Consider the following 19,116-nt stretch of genomic DNA (forward strand, 5'->3'; position numbering starts at 1 on the left):
AGGGCAGTATTTACTGCCATTACTGATCACAGTTAGAGCGGTCGAGATGCCAGGTAGGGTAGTGGAATGCTCCTCTTGCAGGATGTGGGAAAGCAGGGAGACTTTCCAGTGTTGCTGATGACTATACCTGCGGGAAGTGCATCCAGCTGCAGCTTCTTTCAGACCGCGTTACGGAATTGGAACTGGATGATCTCTGGATCATTCAGGAGGCTGAGGAGTTGAGCAAAAGGGCATACAGGAGATAATTACACCCAAGGTTCAGGACACAGGTGACTGTCAGGAGGGTGAAAGGGTTAGACAACCAGTGCAGAAAACATTTGTGGCCATTCCACTCAACAACAGGTAAACAGCCTTGGATACTTTTGGGGAAGAGGGGCAATGGCCTAATAGGAAAGACACAGATTTCTGGCACTGAGTCTGCTTCTGTGGCTCAGAAGGTGGTTGGGATGGGGGGTAGAAAACAGTGCAGTAGTGATAGAGGATTCCATAGATGGAGGAGCAGAGTGGAGATTCTGTGGACCTGAAAGAGATGCCCAGATGATATCACAAACAAGATCTTGATAAAGGGTCTCAGCCCAAAATGCCGACTACTCTTTTCCATAGGTGCTGCCTGGCCTGCTGAGTTCCTCCAGCATATTGTGTGTGTTGCACAGATGGTATGTTGCCTTCCAGGTGCCAGGGTTGGGATGTCTCAACTCGGGTCCACAGCATTCAGAGGGAGAGAGTGAGCAACTGGAAATTGTGGTGTATATTGGTAGCAATAACATAGGTAGGAAAAGGGAAGAGGTCCTGAAGGGAGAATGGAGGGAGTTGGGTAGAGAGCTGAAAAGCGGGACCCCAGAGATTGCTGCCAAATGCCAGAGAGGGTAAGAATAAGGTGATTTGGCAAATGAGAGCATGGTTAGGGTGTTGGTGCAGGGGGAGGATTTCAAATTTCTAGATCATTGGGATCTCTTTTGGGGAAGGTGTGGCCTGTACAAAAGGGACAGAATGCACCTGAACCGAAGGGGGAACAGGATCCTTGCAGGCAGGTTTGCTAAAGCTGTTGGGGAGGGTTTAATCTAATTTGGCAGGGCAATGGGAACCAGGTGATAGGGCTGAAGTTGGGGCAGTTGGTATACAAGGTGATGAAGTGCGCAGTGAGACTATAAGAAAGGATAGGCAGATGATGAGGCAACATTTCAGTCAGTGAGAGCAAAATCAAAAAGGGTGATGAATACAGGACTGAAGGTGTTGTATTTGAATGCAAGGAGTATGCAGAATAAGGTGGATGATTTTGGAGCGCAGTAACCCATTGGCAGGCATGCATTTGTGGGTGTCACTGAGTCGTGGTTGAAAGAAGATCATAGTTTATATCCAAGAACTTACATTGTATTGAAAGGACATGTGGGTAGGCAGAAGAGGTGGGGTGGATCTGTTGGTAAAAAATGAAGTCAAATCCTTAGAAAGAGGTTACATAGTATCAGAAAATGTAGGACCCTTGTGGGTAGAGTTAAGATTGTGCAGGGTAAGGGGTCCTTGATGGGAGTTGTATATAGGTCTCTGAACCAGTAGCCAGAACGTGGATGAAAAATACAATGGGATGTAGGAAAAGCATGTAAAAAGGATAATGTTATGACAGTCATGGGGATTTCAATATGTGAGTGGATTGGGAAAATCCGGTTGGTGCTGGGTCCCAGAAGATGGAATTTGTAGATGGTATCTTAGAGCAGCTTGTGGTTGAGCCCACCAGGGGAAAGACAATTCTGGATTGGGTGAGGTACAATGAACCAAATTTGATCAGGAAAACCCTAGGAGGCAATGATCATAATATGATAGACTCCATCCTGTAGTTTGAGAGGGAGCAGATAGTCAGATGTATCAGTATTACACTGGAGTTAAGGAAATTACATAGGCATGAGAGAGGAGCTGGCCAAAGTTAGCAGAGACAAAGGACATGCTGCATAGTGGATTTTCAGAAGACCTTAAACAAGGTGCCACACATGAGGCTGCTTAACAAGATAAGAACCCATGGCAAAGAGTGGGAATAAAGAGGGCCTTTTCTGGTTGGCTGCTGATAACTAGTGGGGTCCTGCAGGGGCCAGTGTTAGGATAGTTTCTGTTCAAATTAAATGTCAATGCTTTGGATGATGGAATTGATGACTTTGTGGCCAAGGTTGTGGATGGTATGAAGATGGGTGGAGTGGCAGGTAGTGTTGAGTAAACAGGGAGATTGGGAGACTGGGCAATGAAGTGGCAAATGGAATATAGTGTAGGGAAGTGTATGGTCAAGTAGTTTGGTAGAAGGAATAAAGGCATAAACTATTTCCTAAATGGGGAGAAATTTCAAAAATCAGAAGTGTAAAGGGAACGGTAAGTACTCATGCAGGATTCCCTGAAGGATAACTTGCAAGTTGATTTGGTGGTGAGGAAGACAAATGTAATGGTAGCATTCATTTTAAAAGGACTAGAATAGAAAAGCAAGGATGTAATGCAGAAACTTTGTAAGGTATTGTTCAGGCAACACTAAGAGCATTGTGAGCAGTTTTGGGCCGTTATCTAAGAAATAATATGCTGGCATTGGAGAGGGTCTAGAGGAGGCTCACAAGAATGATCCTGGGAATGAAAGGGTTAATGTATGAGTAGTGTTTGATAGCTCTGAGCCTGTGCTCACTGGCGTTTAGAAGAATGAGTAGGGGTCTCACTGAAACTTATGAATATTGAAAGGCCTTGATAGAACGGATGTTGAGAGGATGTTTCCTACAGTAGTGGAATCTAGGACCAGAGGGCACAGTGTCAGAATAGAGGGACATCCATTTATAACAGAGAAAGGAGGAAAGAATTGCTTGAGCCAGAGGAACTCATTGCCACAGACGGCTGTGGAGGTCAAGTCACTGGGTATATTTAAAGTGGAGGATTTTAGTTTCTTGATTAGTCAGGGTGTCAAGGATTATGGGGAGAAGATGGGAGACTGGCTTTAAGAGGGATGATAACTCATCCATAATGGAATGGTGGAGCAGATGCAATGGGCTGAATGGCCTAATTTTTCTCCTATGTCTTATAGTCTGAGCTCATTTATTTACATGGTACCATCGCCACTCATGTAGCCTCCTGTGGCAATGCATACTTTTGCTGTTTGAGGGGCTTCCCCACCGTTGTCCACTCCTCCATGTCCAGTAGCAGAAGAACACAGGACTGTGGTCTTTCTCCACTGGCTGCACCAAGCTTTAGTGCATCCCTCAGCTTGTGATCCTGCAACCTGGAGTTTGCCAGACAGACGGCTTGTTGTGCTGGTTGGCCATCAAGTTACTGACAGATCACTGAGTTGATCTAGTAGTGGTTGGATCAGTCCCTTGGAGCAGTCTGTAGGTCAGATAGACCTCAGCTCAGAATGGGTTGTGACAAGGACTCTATTTACTGATCACTGTTGAGAAGTCCGTGACGAACGTTCCTGAAATCCATCTGGTGAAGGAGCTTCCATGGAGCAGCCACAGCGGGAGACCCGGTGCTGATGAAGGAACTGTAATCCATGTCTAAATCCCGGTGTGGGGGAGAGGTACCATCCATTCAATTTGGGAACAGGAATTAGGGAGGGCCATGGTCTTGAAGGACAGATAAGAAGGTAGCATTCATTGACTTAATTCAATACCATAAGATGTTAGCTGTTAGTTCCCAGCCTGGGCATCAATTTATTAATGTGTTCCTGCACACCTGCATGCACAAACACAACACCATGCAAGCCAAGCCAACCTCTCCTACCCAGATTCCGTCTAGGCTCGCTGCTGCTCGGGGAAACATTCAACATAATCAAGGAGCTCTTCTATCTCACTTACTCTATCTTTTCACTTCTCCCATCAGGCAGAACGTACAAAAGCTTGAAAATATAAACCACCAGGGTCAAGGGCAGCTTCTATCCTATAGTTATGAAATTTTTCAAATGATTTCCCCCGCACTGAAAATAAAATCTTGATCTCCCAATCTACTTTGTTCTGGCCTTTGTACTTTATTTGTTTACCTAAGTTCCCTGTAGCTGCACATCATATTGTAGATTCTGTTTTCTTGACACTGTATTGATGTTCTCGCGTGTGGAATAATCTGTCTGGATGGAATACAACCGAAGTTTTTCCACTGTGTCTCTGGACTGTATGTGTGACAATAATACACACACACACACACTCCCCCCCCCCCCACCGATGAAGAACCCCAGACCAGAGACAGAAACTGCTTTTTCTTCCATTTTTGACTATTTCTAGCGTTCTATGTTCATGTAGCTGTGAGATGCCTTAGTTAGCCCAACCCCCTGAGATGGAGAGGGAGAGATTCAGAGGGAGTCAGCGACATGTGGTGTGAAGTTGAGGCAGAGGTGGAACTTGACAGTATGTGGTGAACTGTTTGTTGAAGACATTTTTGATGTTTTCCATCTCCATGTAGTCATCGAGCTGCTGTGGTGGAGCTGTTGACGGCAAGAACTGCTGCAAGCAACAATTGGAAGAGGTCGATCAGGTTTTGCACCCTCCAGTGATTCTAACACACCTTCATCACCACAACGTCTGCATGACTCATATTGGCACTTCTGTACTCACTTGCATGTGTCTGTGGGTGCATCCTTGCATGCATGTGTGCCTGGGGGGGGGGGGTGAAGATGGAGGGAAAGGGTGGGGAGGGGGAGAGAGACAGAGATAGTGTTTGTGTTATGCAGTATGTCTGTACAGGGTGGTGGTTTGGTTAGACTGACGGTTACTTTTGTGTGTCTTTTTGTGTATGTGCATTTATATGTAAATAACTGTGTGATTATGTGTGTTTATTCATATATATTTGCTGGTGGGTATGTGTGTACTCTGTGTGCATGTGTGATTATAGATGTTTCTGTGTTTTTGTGTGTGTGTGTTTGTGCACTGTTACAAAATTCCTGTAACTGGATCACTTACCAGCAAAGATAGAGAGGTCCATTGAAGTCTGATGGTACTATTTTTAAAAGTATTTATTGATAAAGGGCACAAAAAGAAGATTAATGCAATCATACAGATAATATACGTCGACAATACTAAATCTAAGCGCGGGTATAATAATAACCGATAAGAAATAACTCTATCTTTGTCTAGGGGTTACTGTATTGTCCGATGGAAAGATAAGTCACTATCAGTTCGTTCAAGCTGCAGCGTTGTTGGGTTTAAAAGTGATGCAGTTTAAACTTGCCCAAGTCTTTTATGATGTCAATCCGTTGAGTCAGGGGAGCAGGTTTCCCCGTTGTTAGCTAAAAAAGCCGTTTTCCGTGGTTTCAGCCACCAATTCCAGCCACGGAATTGAACGCACGTGGCTTGGTTTCCGATGACCGTACAACCGGCTTTGCTATTTAAAAATAGCATCCCCCTTAACCGTCGCCTCTTTTCCGGGGAATTTGAGTAAGGTGGCGAGATAAACCCTCGCCCGCCTGTTCCATAGGAATTATTTTATCAACACCGTGTCCTAAACTTAGCCCATCTTCTGAATTTCCACCCCCTCTGTAATTTTACACAGGTGGCTAACCCTCTCGTCAGGCCCCTTCAGACTATATGGCTTCAGTTTGACTTCCTTGCTCAAGCAGCATTTCAAATTCTGCCCTTTTACACCACACGCTGGAATAACAATAGCGTGGGGGGGGGGGGGCCTGTCATATTCCGGCTTAATCTGTAAGCGATCTGCAGGTCTTAAAATTTCTTCATTCGATTTGGGAACTACAGATTTCCCGTTTCCTTCAATGATAATTCTTATCTCCCCATTCTTAAACTCTGCATTATCTTTTAACACACCTTCGAGCAAAAACACCTGGGAACTCTCACTTTCCACTGTTACCAAGGTTAACCCTTTTCCCACTGAACCAAGTCTATCTGACCCACCAGGACGGCCACCCCGTTCCACTTAATCAAATACCTCAGACTTTTTCTGAGCTCCGTTACTAGGTTCAGTACCACGTGCATCCCCATCTTGGACACACTCAAACGGGACATTGGCCTCTTCCAGGCTTTCAATCCCTGTACCCTTTTCAAATTCTAAGTTCCCCTGATCCTCCCAGATACTCTCTGGGCAACTCCCTTCCGGAGTAAACTCAACCCCGCGGGCTGAAACAACCTCATCTACCAACCCAGCAGACTTCTTCGAGGTAATGGCACCCTTTTCATCTAGGACTGCCCTCATTTCATTATCGGAAACACCTTTAGAATTTTCAACTTCTTCAAACAGTTCTGCCAAACCAGACAGATCATCCTTGCCCAACTCTGGACCTCTTAACCGCTCTAGCGGTTCCTCATCTTTATTTCTGGCCTCTAGAACCTTTCTCCTCGCTAAGGGCAGATCTACCTCCGCTTCCTTACCCTCTTTTACTTTACTACTATTCGTTTTACCACCCTCTAAACCCTCGTGGTACAAGGTCGGTAGAAACGTCTCGGCCAAATCAAAACTGGCCAGATTTAAACTGCTCTCGTTCTCAGCTGCCTTTCTCAACAGGCTGCGAGTGACCACGCATGTGGGGTAGATCTTGGAATCTAGGGACAGGGCCACAACACTCACCGGTCGGCTGGCCATCGTCATGGCTGCCCAGACCTTACCACCTGCTAAATCGTTACCGAGAAGGACGTCCGCGTCCTTCCTCGGGAATTCTGATCGCACCCTTATTTCAACTGGTCCAGATACCAGCTCACAATCTATAATGACCTTATGTAAGGACACCATTTCTGTCCCTTTACTTATCCCCTTTACAGCTACCATTCTCGTCTTTCGACCAAACTCTAGTACCTTACTGCTGATCAACGACAGCTCAGCCCCTGTGTCTCTCCAGATCTGCACGGGATCTGGTGGGTCTCCTCCCTCACAGACACAGTTCCATGTGACAGACAAGTCTCCAACCCTTCTCGTACTCTGTCTACCTGGGGCTCTCTTGTCGATCTACTGATTACCACGGCACATCCGATAGGGACTGCTGCTTTCCCCTTTCCTGTTTCTTTCCTCGGAGCAAAGCACCGCGATGCAATATGTCCCACTTTTCCACAATTAAAACAGGTCAAGCCCGGAAATCTCTGGCTGTCTGGCCTTTCCCCCTCGACCTTACCACTAGCTCCCGGCGGGACCTCAGCCTCAGCCAGTGGACTTTCTCGATCATTCCCACGCTCTCTCTGGGTACTTTTATTCGAGAAAAACTTTGTCTTGTGAGTTAGGGCATATTCATCTGCGAACCTAGCAAATTCTGAGATGGACTTATCCGGCTTCTCATTCAGATACGTCTGGATATCCTCCAAAACACACCCTTTAAATTCCTCAATCAGAATTAACTCCCTGAGATGCCCATAATCTTCTCCCACTCTCTCTGCGGTGCACCACCGGTCCAAGAGCACACCCTTCTCATAGGCAAACTCGGTATGCGTCTGATTCCACCCTTTCTTTAAACTTCTAAATTTTTGTCTATATGCCTCGGGTACTAGCTCATAACCCCGGAGAATGGCCGCCTTTACTTTGTCATAACTCTCCTCCTCCATGGCCAACGCCATATATGCCGGCTGTGCCTTCCCCTTTAACCCACTTTGTAACAACGCCACCCACTGACCTTTGGGCCACTTCTGATTCACTGCCACCTTTTCAAAAAGCAAGAAGTAACTATCGATGTCCGTTTCCTCGAACGGAGGTACTAGCCTCAATTTTCGACTAACATTGAAATGCTCCTCTCAGTCTGACCCCGGAACTCGTGGCTCCTGCTGTAACTTCTCCATCTCCAAGTCACGATTCCTCTGTTTCTCTTTCTCATCTGCTTCCAGCTGTTTTAACTTCATTTCATGCTCTCTCTCTCTCTCGGTTCTCTCCTACTCTTTCTTTCTCTCGGCCCTCTCCTTCTCTTTCTCTCTCTTGGCCCTCTCCTTCTCTTTCTCTCTCTTGGCCCTCTCCTTCTCTTTCTCTCTCTTGGCCCTCTCCTACTCTTTCTTTCTCTCGGCCCTCTCCTTCTCTTTCTCTCTCTTGGCCCTCTCCTTCTTTCTCTCTCTCGGCCCTCTCCCTCTCTAGCTCTCTTTTGGCCCTCTCCCTCTCTTGCTGTCTCTCGGCCCTTTCTCTCACTTTCTCTCTCTCGGCTGCCTCCAGCTGCTTTAACTTAATTGCATGTTCCAAGTTTAATTTCTCCAACTCTAACTGAGCCATCCCACTAGCGGGTGCCTCTTTAGGGATATTTTCCAATACCTCATCTGTAAACACCTTCTTCCCAATATAATACTGAGTTATTGCCCTTCGCACCTCCCGCTTTTTCATTGACAACCTCACCCCTGCGAGGTTTAACTCCTTCGCCAATTTTATCAAGTCCGATTTGGAGGCCACCTCCAGCGCCTCCAGAGTCGGGTTTTCTATAAATTCACCCACGTCCATCTTTGCTGGTTTCCCGTCTGGCTACCCACGTAACAAGATCCAAGTTTTGGACTTACAATCCCGATTCACTGGCCTCCCAATTTGGTGTCAAATCCCAAGATGAGAACCCCAACTTTGTTACGAAATTCCCGTAACTGGATCACTTACCAGCAAAGATAGAGAGGTCCGTTGAAGTCTGATGATACTATTTTTAAAAGCATTTATTGATAAAGGGCACAAAAAGAAGATTAATGCAATCATACAGATAATATACGTCGACAATACTAAATCTAAGCGCGGGTATAATAATAACCGATAAGAAATAACTATCGTTGTCTAGGGGTTACTGTATTGTCCAATGGAAAGATAAGTCACTATCAGTTTGTTCAAGCTGCAGCGTTGTTGGGTTTAAAAGTGATGCGGTTTAAACTTGCCCAAGTCTTTTATGATGTCAATCCGTTGAGTCCCTGTTGTTAGCTAAAAAAGCCGTTTTCCGTGGTTTCAGCCACCAATTCCAGCCACGGAATTGAACGCATGTGGCTTGGTTTCCGATGACCGTCTGCTGTTACGTGGTCGCTTAACGTTTCTTCTGGTGCATCTGAGGGGTTGTTCCTACAGCCCCTCTTTTATTCTGACTCGCAGGGTCGCAGATGTCAATCAGGTTGGGGGTGATGCAATCCCTCCCTCAACCAGCCCACTTTGCCGGAGGGCATTCACGTAGCAGAGCATCTCAATCCACAAATCTGTTTCCAAGAGACAATGGCCATGTCCCTTAGCTTTACATCGCTATGGAGGGGGGGAGAAACGTGACATCCTGTACGTCTCCCCCTCATGTCTTGGGCCCCCCTTTTGACTCAACCCAACAGTGATCTGGCGATTCTCACAAAGGAGGGGGTTACGGACGTAACAGCACATACATAAGTGGAAAAGGTGATCTCATAACTATCAGGCAGATTCAATCTCCTGAGTTTAAACCTCGCCCCAAGTTGTGAAACTGTGGAACTGTGAGACTGCTAAAAGTTGAAACATCACTTCAAAGTATCTGGCCCATTTGGTCTATGCTGTCTCTCTCAGTTACAATCCCTCACTTATTTCCCTGTAATCCACACATGAGCATCACTCAGTCTGCTTTGGCTGCCTCCCACATACACTAGGGGTAATTGACAGTGGGCAGTTATCAAATCAGCAAGTCTTTGGAATGTGGGAGGAAACCAGACAGTCTGGTTCCCAGGGAGATGCGAGTATTTTCATCCAAGCACCTATGCTTGTTGCCTTTCCTCACATTCTCACTGACGCCCACCCTCAACGTCAACCTCCCCCTCACCCTCACCATCCTACTACAGTTTCAAACCATTCCACCTGTGATGGTCATGGAGGGAGCCCTTTAAAAGAACTGACCTGTTTCCCTTGAGTCAGTGCAAGAATGAGGTGGTAGCTGTCTCCTTAGTTACACAGCTCAGGTCTTAATGCTGCTTAAGAAATAATGATGTTTTAAAAGCAAAAATGTTCCAAATTCACACTCATGTTCTGACCATGCTTGAGTTACTTATAAGGTAAAACGAAGTGCCTGCTAACCGCATGAAAACTTGGGTAAAATCCAATTCTAATTTATTTATGTCTTCATACGAGTATAAATTGAAAAGTAAATTTGTTAACAGTCATAGGGTATCACTGGTTACCATGTACCCTATAACAAATAATACACTTCAGAAATAAAATACTGCAGTGGCTAAAAATCTAAAATGAAGCTGGAAGTTTTAGAAAGACTCGGGAGGCCAGGCATCATCTGTGGGGTGAATTTCTGTTGAAAAATTGACCTGAAGTTCTTAACCTTTAATCATCGTGCTGAAACATTGATACTATTTCTCTTATAGGAGTTACTGCCTGGCTCATTTGAATGTTGGACTCTTTCTGTTTAGTTTAACAAACATTTTCTCTTTATAGAAATCACCCAAACTTTTTGAATCATCAGAGTTTAAGCCTCTGGATCCCACTCAGGAACCCATCTTCCCCCCTGAACTGGTAGGTGTAAGTGATAACAAAGCTCCCCCTCCAGGGAGCTCATTCATGGATTAAACACTGCCTAGCCACACTGGTTTATGGAGCAGCTGCACTCTCTGACTGGTTTCCAAAACCCTTCATGGACACACCGGCCCCTATCTTTGTCGCCTCCTCCAGCTTCATTCTGGTTCTTCAGTGCTGTCCTCTTGTACACTCTGAATTTAATGGCTTGACACGCCTTCAGTTGTCTAGCCCCTAAAGTTTTAGAATTCACTTTTGAAACCTATACCTTTCTACCTCTTTGTCTCCTATTCTAGGTCATTGCTTAAGCCCCTTCTCTTCGGCTACAACGTTGTAGCTTGATGTCCAGTTTTACTTGATGCTGACCACAGGAGCTGTTGTTGAGCCCCTACAATGCTTCCTGTCTCTTGGATTCTTCCATGGACTTAGCGGCAGCTTTTCAGAAGTTATACTTTGAAATACTCTGCCCTGCCTTTCAATACATTCTCTGATCAACCCTTATACTATGAGAGTTCCCCATTACCTTCAGTGGCTGAATCGTGTTTACCCTAAGGGTTCTCTGAGCCCCTCTTTCCCCTCAGCTGGTCTGGGAGTTGAGCAAGCTCTCTGCACCTACACTGCCATTGACTGGGCTTACAGTGAATGGAGTCTTCCCACTCACTCAGCTCTGGGTGTCAATGTGCAGCAGTGGGCTGGGAATTGCTCCCGTCCTGGGCAACACCTTCTGGGAATAACTAGGTAGAGGGAATGCAGACTGGATGGAATTGAATCAATCTCCCAAATCAGGTCTTACCCTTGTGCTCACCCCACTCACATTTGCCAGCCCTGACTCCCACCAAGCCCAGTGCACCCCTCACCCCTGCGTTCATTGAGATCCATTGGCTCCCGCGCACCCCTGCCTCAAGTTTTGAAATTCTCTTGCTTTCAAAATCAGACCAACTGTCTCTGCCTATCACCCTTGTGTTTTTGCAGGCACTTAATAAATCTCCTCAGAGAACACTGGTCTTCAGAGGGGAGCGAGTCACTTGGATTCAACCTACAACCCTGAGTGAGCTGCTGGCTCTGAAGGCAAAACACCCTGAGGCCAGGCTGGTGGTTGGCAACACAGAAGTGGGTAAGATACAGACAAAGTGCAGTGGACGATGGTTCTGCCCCTCTCCACTAGTGAGGCAAAGGGCTGGGATAATTGGATTCCAGTGTTACTGGGACGATGGATCAGCTTCAGAAGGTTGTAATGAAATGGATGGAACAGTGTGTTCCCTGTTGTTGGAGTCTGAGCTCCAAGCATCATTTAAAAAATAATCTCAAGGTTGAATTCACCAGTGAGATCCACCTATTTCACACATTACCCATTGCCTCATTTTCCAAAGCAGCAACACTCTTGGCTGCTTCATGAAGCTGTTGTCAGTGCCATGGTTTAGGACTAGTGATCAGTAGTGCTCTTCCCTAAAGGGATAGGACTGAACTGATCGGTTGTCTCTATTAAAAATGAGTGGCACAGTGGTGTAACGAGTTAAGCTACTGCCTCATAGCACCAATGCTGATCTAAAGTGCTGTCTGTGTGGAGTTTGCATGTTCTCCCTGTGAGTGTGTGGGTCTCCCTCAGGTGCTCTGGTTTCCTCATACTACCCAAAAATGCACAGATTGGTGGGTTAATTGGCCAAAATTGCTCTTGGTATTGATAAATCTAGAGATGATAGGAATAAAATGGGTTGGTGTAGGATTAGTGAAATAATGGGTTTTAGATGTACATGGGGCTATTTTCAATCCCTGCACACCTCTTTATTACAACTTGATCAAGATTCAAACTTGCAGACTGTCCCAGTGGAGCTACAACTTGTGTTCTCTGGAGTATTAGTTCAGTTTCATATCCACATGTGGCCTCTGTTACAGGGATGGAGGAAGATTATGGGAGAGACGGAGGTAGCTTGGGACCAGATGGAGGAGGGAGGACAAATTATTTTCCTTTGGCCCAATGAGTTCATTTTGACCACCAAACTTCTATTCACACTAATCCTCCATGAATACCATTTTATTCACCTGAAATTCCCAAAACATTCCCCAGATTCTACCCCTCACCTGCACACAAGGGGCAATATGCAATGGACAATTAACCTATTGACTTGCACATCTTTGGGAGATGGGTGGAAACTGGAGCACCCAGATGAAACCCATAAGGTCACAGGGAGAGCCTACAGACAGCACCAGAGTTCCGAAGGAGGTGTGCAGCTCCTACTCTGCCAATTCAGAATGGGAAATAGGGAAATGCGGAAGCACTGGGGGAAAGGTTTTGTCTGGGTGTTTGGGGGTCAATTTACTTTGTAGAGTTCGAATGGGAAGAGAACCTGAGGAAGCAGGTAATCCATACCTATGTTTTCCTCTGGAATCTTTGTATCCTGATTATGCCATGTGAATTCTGATTAATGCTGTAGTTACACTGTGGGAAAAACCCCGTAAATCTACATCCCCTTTAAGCCTCTTCCACATTTTGCCTTAGAGAGCCACTGGTAAATGGGGTTTCCTTCAGATTAAGGAGAATTCTGAGAAAGTCACATGCACCTTCACTCCGCTATCTGTATATGTGTAATCTATTCAAAATCAATTACCAGTGGATGCAAATTTGGGTGAGCAGAGCGGCATTGGTGGCATGGACACATCACACTGAGGACTCATCCCTCTCTTCCCTCTCCCCATCCCTTTCTCTGTCCCCTCCAGGCGTTGAAATGAGATTCAAGAATATGTTGTACCCAGTGATTCTGGCTCCAGCTCATATTCCAGAACTGAATTCTACCAAACGCACGGATACAGGTGAGTGAGGCACAGCCATCGATCCTCAGTCACATGTGGAATTTGGTGAAAAGTTTGGAGACTGAACTGCCAGTGGGACGGACCAGTTCTGCACTGACTTTAGTAAAAATTGGCCTAATCATGTCGTCTCTCTTTTATTCTCTGATGGAATACCACTATCACTGGCAAGGCCAGCATTTAATTGCCCACCTCCAAATACCATGGGGGGGGGGGGGGAGGTGGTGAGGTTCTGGTAAAGGTACTTCTTGCACAGAGCTGTTGGGAAGATCTTCCAGAATTTAGACACAGTGACGGTGAAGGAATGGTAATATATTTCCAGTTTGGAAGGTATGTGACTTGGAAAGGCACCTGCGGCTGGTGTTGTCCTTGTCTTTCCAGTGGGAATGGTTGTGGTTTCCAAATGCTGTCAGTGTTGCTGCTCTACTGTATATCTTGTAGATGGGTATTTCATATAGTGCTGTTTTCTTATTTAGTCTGAAACCATTGCTGTGAAATGACTTGGGATATTTCAAACAGGTAAGGCATAGAAAGGGTAGGTTTTACACAGTGAACAGTAGGGTACTGAGGAGAGCTGTGGAACAAAGGCATCTGGGAATACAGATCCAGAATTCATTAAAAGTAGTGCCACAGGTAGATAGGGCTGTAAAGAAAGCTTTTGGCACATTAGCCTTCATAAATCAAAGTATTGAGTACAGGAACACACACAAAATGCTGGTGGAACACAGCAGTCCTGACGAAGGGTCTCAGCCTGAAATGTCGACAGTGCTTCTTCCTATAGATGCTGCCTGGCCTGCTGCGTTCCACCAGCACTTTGTGTGTGTTTGTGTGTTTTGCCTGAATTTCCAGCATCTGCAGATTTCCTTGTATTGAGTACAGGAGATGGGATGTTTCATTGAAGTTGTATAAGACATTGGTGAGGGCTAATTTGGAATACAATGTACAGTTTTGTTCACCTACCGACAGAAATGATGTAAACAAGTTTGAAAGAGTACAGGGAAAATTTACCAGAATGTTGCTGGGACTGGAGGACCTGAGTTATAAGGAGATTGAACAGGTTAGGATCTTAGTCCTTGGAACGTGGAAGGCTGAGGGGAGATTTGATGGAGGTATACAAAATTATGAGGGGTATAGATAGGGAAATGCGAGCGGGCTTTTTCCACTGATGTTGAGTGGGACTACAACTAGAGATTATGGGTTAAGGATGAAAGGAGAAAATCCCACATTCTGATAATCCCAGATGTAATTCGGAGATCGCAAGCCACAAAGCAGAAGGAAAGGATTTTTCCCATTTTTCCTACCAGCAGGGGACGCTGTCTGCATCGATTCACCCACTTACTTTGTAAGGGAATAACTCCACACTTTGAATCAACTAGCAATACTGCCTCACAAAACAAAAGTAAACATTTTGTCTAGAAATTGGACTGGACCTGCTTGCTAATTTTTATGGATACACCAGATAAAAATGGAATATATTACTTTCACTTTGAAATGCTTGTGCCTGTTTACCCTTTTCTCAATACAAGTAAAATTTCCCAGATATAATGAAATAGATACTTACTTACCAACAGAAATCAGATAAAAGATTGTGACCCACAGTTTGTAACTCACTTCTCAATAACACAAGGAGGACACCAAAATAGTGAATTGTGTGGGTGTCCTAACAGTGATGCTGTTAGGAAATTGTTTTAATGCTTTGTGCATTCTCCATCCACCAGGTTACCTTAAGATGTGGAGATCGGCATAGGTAATCCGCACTGAGCACTGATCAAGGCATTTCATATCTCTTGCAGCTTGGAGGAAGGCTATTTGGCCCATTTGGTCTATGCTGCCTCTCTGATTGTTCCTATCAATCACAGTCTCATTTGTTTTCCTGTAACCCATTCCCTCTTCCACGGGCATCACTCACCCTTCTTCTGCTACCTCCCACCTACACTAGGGGTAATAGACAGTGGGCAGTTCACATCTCAGCATGTCTTTGGAATGTGGGAGGAAAGCTGTGTCACAGGGAGAATGTGGGTCTTTTCACCTAAGCACCTATGCTTGCTGCCCCTCCCTTTCCTCTCATCCTCACCTGACCCTCGCCCTCACTCTCACTATCCCATTTCAGTTTCCAATCATTCCACCTGTGGTTGTAATGGAGAGAGCCCTTTAGTAGCACTGACCCGCTGCCCATGAATTAGCGCAGGAATGGGTCAGTGGCTATCTGTCGATTGGCATAGATGGGCGTAAAGGTTGACATGGACGTGGTGGGCCAAAATGTCCACCTGTGCTGTATGATTCTGTGCTTCTATCATGGAATTACAACCATCCAGTTTTGTAATTACAGTATATCTCTGCTGTTTTCCAAGGGATATTGTTTGGAGCGGCATGCACACTGACCCACATCGAAAATGTGTTGAAAGGAGCTGTGAACGAGCTCCCTGGCTACAGGACAGAGGTTTTCCGGGCTGTGTTGGAGCAGCTGCGGTGGTTTGCAGGGCAACAGATCAGGAATGTTGCGGTGAGCAATTCATGAGGGTGTAGAGAACCAGCCTCTCTTCACCAGATCAGTGATGGATCGCGAGGAGAGCAGTGGGAGAATGGAGCAGGTGCTGAGTGAAACTTGGTTTATGGGTGTGGGAGCCCACGTTGGAAATGAGGATCCCAGAGACGGGAGTGGTTTTGGAATTAGGGGATAGAGTTTCTGAGCTGGGGATGGAGGACTGCTGGTGGTGCAGGTTAAGTAGGGGTTGGGGTAGCAATGAGGGTTGAGCGGGATCATGAGGAGAGAGGGTCCCAGGAATTGGAGGAGGGGCCAGGTGATTTAATGGCTGTGAGGATTCTTAAATTCAGAATCAGAATCAAAATCAGATTTATTATCATGGACTTGGATGGCGTGAGCTTTGTTGTTTTAGGGCTGCAATACAGAGCAAAAGCATGAAATGGCTATAAATTACTAAAATAAATCATGCAACAAATGGAGTAATGATGGTGTGTTCATGGGTTCAAGAGTACACTGGATCTGGGATCCATTTGCTGAGGAAAGCCTTGGAGTGAAGTACTTGACATGGTGTTGGGAACTTTGTTAGGAATGCTCTCCTGGGTTGAGTCCAAGCGAGGGGATGAGCTGAGGGTAGGTTATCCTGTGGCAGAAGTGGTTGATCCGGGGATGATTTACCTTGTTGGGTTAGTGAGCGGTGTTTAGAGTTGGGTTACCTTGAGTTGGGGTAGTTGGAGTTGAGTTGGTAATGGATACCTTACATTTGGGTTATGAATGGTAGGCTGGAGATGGGTTACCTCAAGCCAGTGTAGTGGGAGGTGATTTGTGTTGGACTGCCTTGATTTGGGACCTGATCTGAGATAAGGGTGTGTTAGGTTTGGAGAGGGTGGTTGCTCAGTTTGTTTGGATGCCCTTGAGGTGAATGCAAGAGGTGAGATAAACAATGAACAGTGAGTTGGGGTTAGGCTACCCTAGACTAGGGGCTGAAGGTGAGTTGAGGATGATTCACTTTGTAGTTAAGTTGTGGGGGAGGGGAGAGGGTGTTTTTGGATTGAGTTACTTTGAGTTGGCTGTTAGGATGAGTTGGGTGGGTACCTTGTGCTGGAGGTGAAATGGGGTGAGTTGGGGTCAAAGTGAGAGGTGGTGGAGATGAACTGGAATTGGGATGGGTACTTTGTACTGGGATTTAAGATGGGGATTAATTATTTTGGATTGGGGTTGAGGGACAAGTTAAGGTTGAGTCTGAGGAGTTCCTAGAATCGCTACATATTCTAATTTTTCAGTAATGAACTGCTGGAGCCCCACGACCTGGGAGAGGATCTTCCATCTCTCTGATATCTTTCTCTCTGTACATCTCCCCAGTACACAGTAGGGATTGTGCCTATACCACTACGTAGCAGAGAGAGCTGGGCTGCAGATAGGGGCGGCAGAGTTACTTGGTGTTGGATCTATCAGGAAATTGGAACAACATGCTGGAAATTCTCCAGATTGGAAGAGGGATAACTAGCCATTTGTCATCTACGTGGCCTCTGATGGTCAGTGGTCGAGGTATATGCACCAGGTTGGGGTGCGTGGAGGGTGGATTTTAATACATAAAGAGTTGAGCAGTGAGCATTCAGCAATAACAACTTCTTCCTTTGCATGACATTTCCAGGCTGTAGGAGGGAACATCATGACTGCCAGCCCTATCTCAGACCTCAACCCCCTTTTTGTGGCCTCTGGTTGTCTACTTACCCTGGCATCCCTAGGTAAGAGAATCCCGGGTGGCCAAACAGGCTTCACAGCCCAATTCCTGTCCTCACTGTGATTCACACACTCTTTGACCACCTGTTTGCAGGGAGTACCCGCGTTGTGCAGATGGATGGAGATTTCTTTACCGGCTACAGGAAGACCATATTAAACCCGCAGGAGATCCTGGTCTCCGTGGAGATTCCTTACACAAGGAAGGTGAGGACCTGCTGTAAAAGAATGAGGAGCCTCATTTGTGAATTACCTCGTGTAGAACTGTGCTGAGTTTATGGCAGAGAGGCCGGCTGTTCAATCAGCCAGATCAGTGCCGGTTTTGATGCCCTATGTGAGCAGCTCTGTGGAGCAACTGGTGATGCCCCCTGTCTCTGGTTTCCAATGGTCCTATGGAGTCTGCACATCTTTCCTGTGACAGAATGAGTTTCCTCTGCATGCTCTGGTTTCCTCCCACATCCCGAAGATGAGCAGATTACTGGGCTAATTGGCAGCTATAAATTTTCCCTAGTGTGTAGGTGAGTGGTAGAATTGGGGCCATTTGATGGAGCAACAAGGAGATAAAGTAGAATTAGTGCAAACTGGATGCCTGACATCTGACGTGAAGTTGGTGAGCTAAAAGATCTATTTCTGTACTGTCTGACCATGGGATGGAAAGTCCTGAATGAAGACCTTCTCCCTTCCTCCTCCCCATCTACACACACATGCACCTGGCCTCACATTCCCACTCAGCTAGGGGATTTGCCCTGGATTTTCCTGATTTATTCAGTTAATTGAGCAAAAGAAACACTGGACTTGTTCTGTTTTCCATATGCAGCAGGATCTGGACAGATATTTAGGCAAGACCTGAGCAAACCTTTGTGGTATTGATTCATTTTCCATGGCCTGCTCATCACAGCATCCTATTGTCCAGGGAAGTGCACTCAGCTCGTTGCCTCTTGAGAAGATGGTGTTGCCACTGAAGTACAGCACTCCGTCTGGTGAAGGTGCTTCCACAGAGCTCTTGGGGAGAGAGAGAGATCCAGTTCCAGAACAACAATGAAAGTCTAGTGACATATTCCAATTCTGCATAGTGAGTCACTTTCTGGGAACCTGTAAGCGGGGTGTTCCCGTGAGCCTGGAACCCTTGTACCTCCAGATCACAGATTTGGGGAATGCACTCAGGGCAGCCTTGGTAAGATGGTGCACACCACACACTGCAGCCATTCTCTACATGGGGCACGGGTACTGCTGACACAGACATTTGCTGCCCATTGCACTGTGCAGGCTGTCAGAAGGAAGTCCTGTGAGAATCCCACTGATCACATTGGTCAGGTAAGCTGGCAGAATTCCTTCCCTTAAGCAACCCAGACCGATTTTATGGAGATCTGATGAGTTCCTGGCTCATGCTTTAAATAAATGAATCGAACTTTGCTAATACTACAGTGCAAATTGAACTAATGTTTTCAGATCAAAGCCCAGGCAACCATTGTGCCAATAAAGCCCAAAGATCCCACATAGCATGTTTTCATTAACTGTCATGTTGTTACTACTGATGGTCTCCCATAGAGTCATGGAGTCATAAAGCATGTAAATAGGCCCTTAGGCCAAGATTGTGCCTGTCCATCGAAACTAGTCTTATTTGACTGTGTTTGGTCCATATCTTTCTAAACCTTTCCTGTCCATATACCAGTCCAAATGTTTCTTTCAAAATGTATTATCACGCCTGCTTCAACTACTTCCTCTGGCAA

At 45.9% G+C, this 19,116-nt stretch overlaps 1 protein-coding gene across 11 annotated transcripts in view; it reads left to right on the plus strand.

The window, feature by feature from the left end:
• xdh (xanthine dehydrogenase) overlaps window positions 1-19,116 on the plus strand; it is a 100,037-nt gene that overhangs the window by 23,893 nt on the left and 57,028 nt on the right. For 10 of the 11 annotated variants that reach the window (XR_009514458.1, XR_009514457.1, XR_009514459.1 and 7 more), the window contains 7 exons: window positions 4,411-4,482; window positions 10,282-10,359; window positions 11,332-11,473; window positions 13,075-13,167; window positions 15,516-15,667; window positions 17,301-17,394; window positions 17,484-17,593. Coding sequence is in view for 8 of the 11 variants with exons in the window: in XM_059982751.1 (XP_059838734.1) it covers window positions 4,411-4,482; window positions 10,282-10,359; window positions 11,332-11,473; window positions 13,075-13,167; window positions 15,516-15,667; window positions 17,301-17,394; window positions 17,484-17,593 (741 nt within the window). In the remaining 3 variants the exon portion in view is untranslated. The remainder of the gene's footprint in view (window positions 1-4,410; window positions 4,483-10,281; window positions 10,360-11,331; window positions 11,474-13,074; window positions 13,168-15,515; window positions 15,668-17,300; window positions 17,395-17,483; window positions 17,594-19,116) is intronic. The other variant, XM_059982752.1, reaches the window with a different exon arrangement.

Source organism: Hypanus sabinus, chromosome 10 (assembly GCF_030144855.1).
Source record: "Hypanus sabinus isolate sHypSab1 chromosome 10, sHypSab1.hap1, whole genome shotgun sequence".
NCBI classification, from domain to species: Eukaryota; Metazoa; Chordata; class Chondrichthyes; order Myliobatiformes; family Dasyatidae; genus Hypanus; species Hypanus sabinus.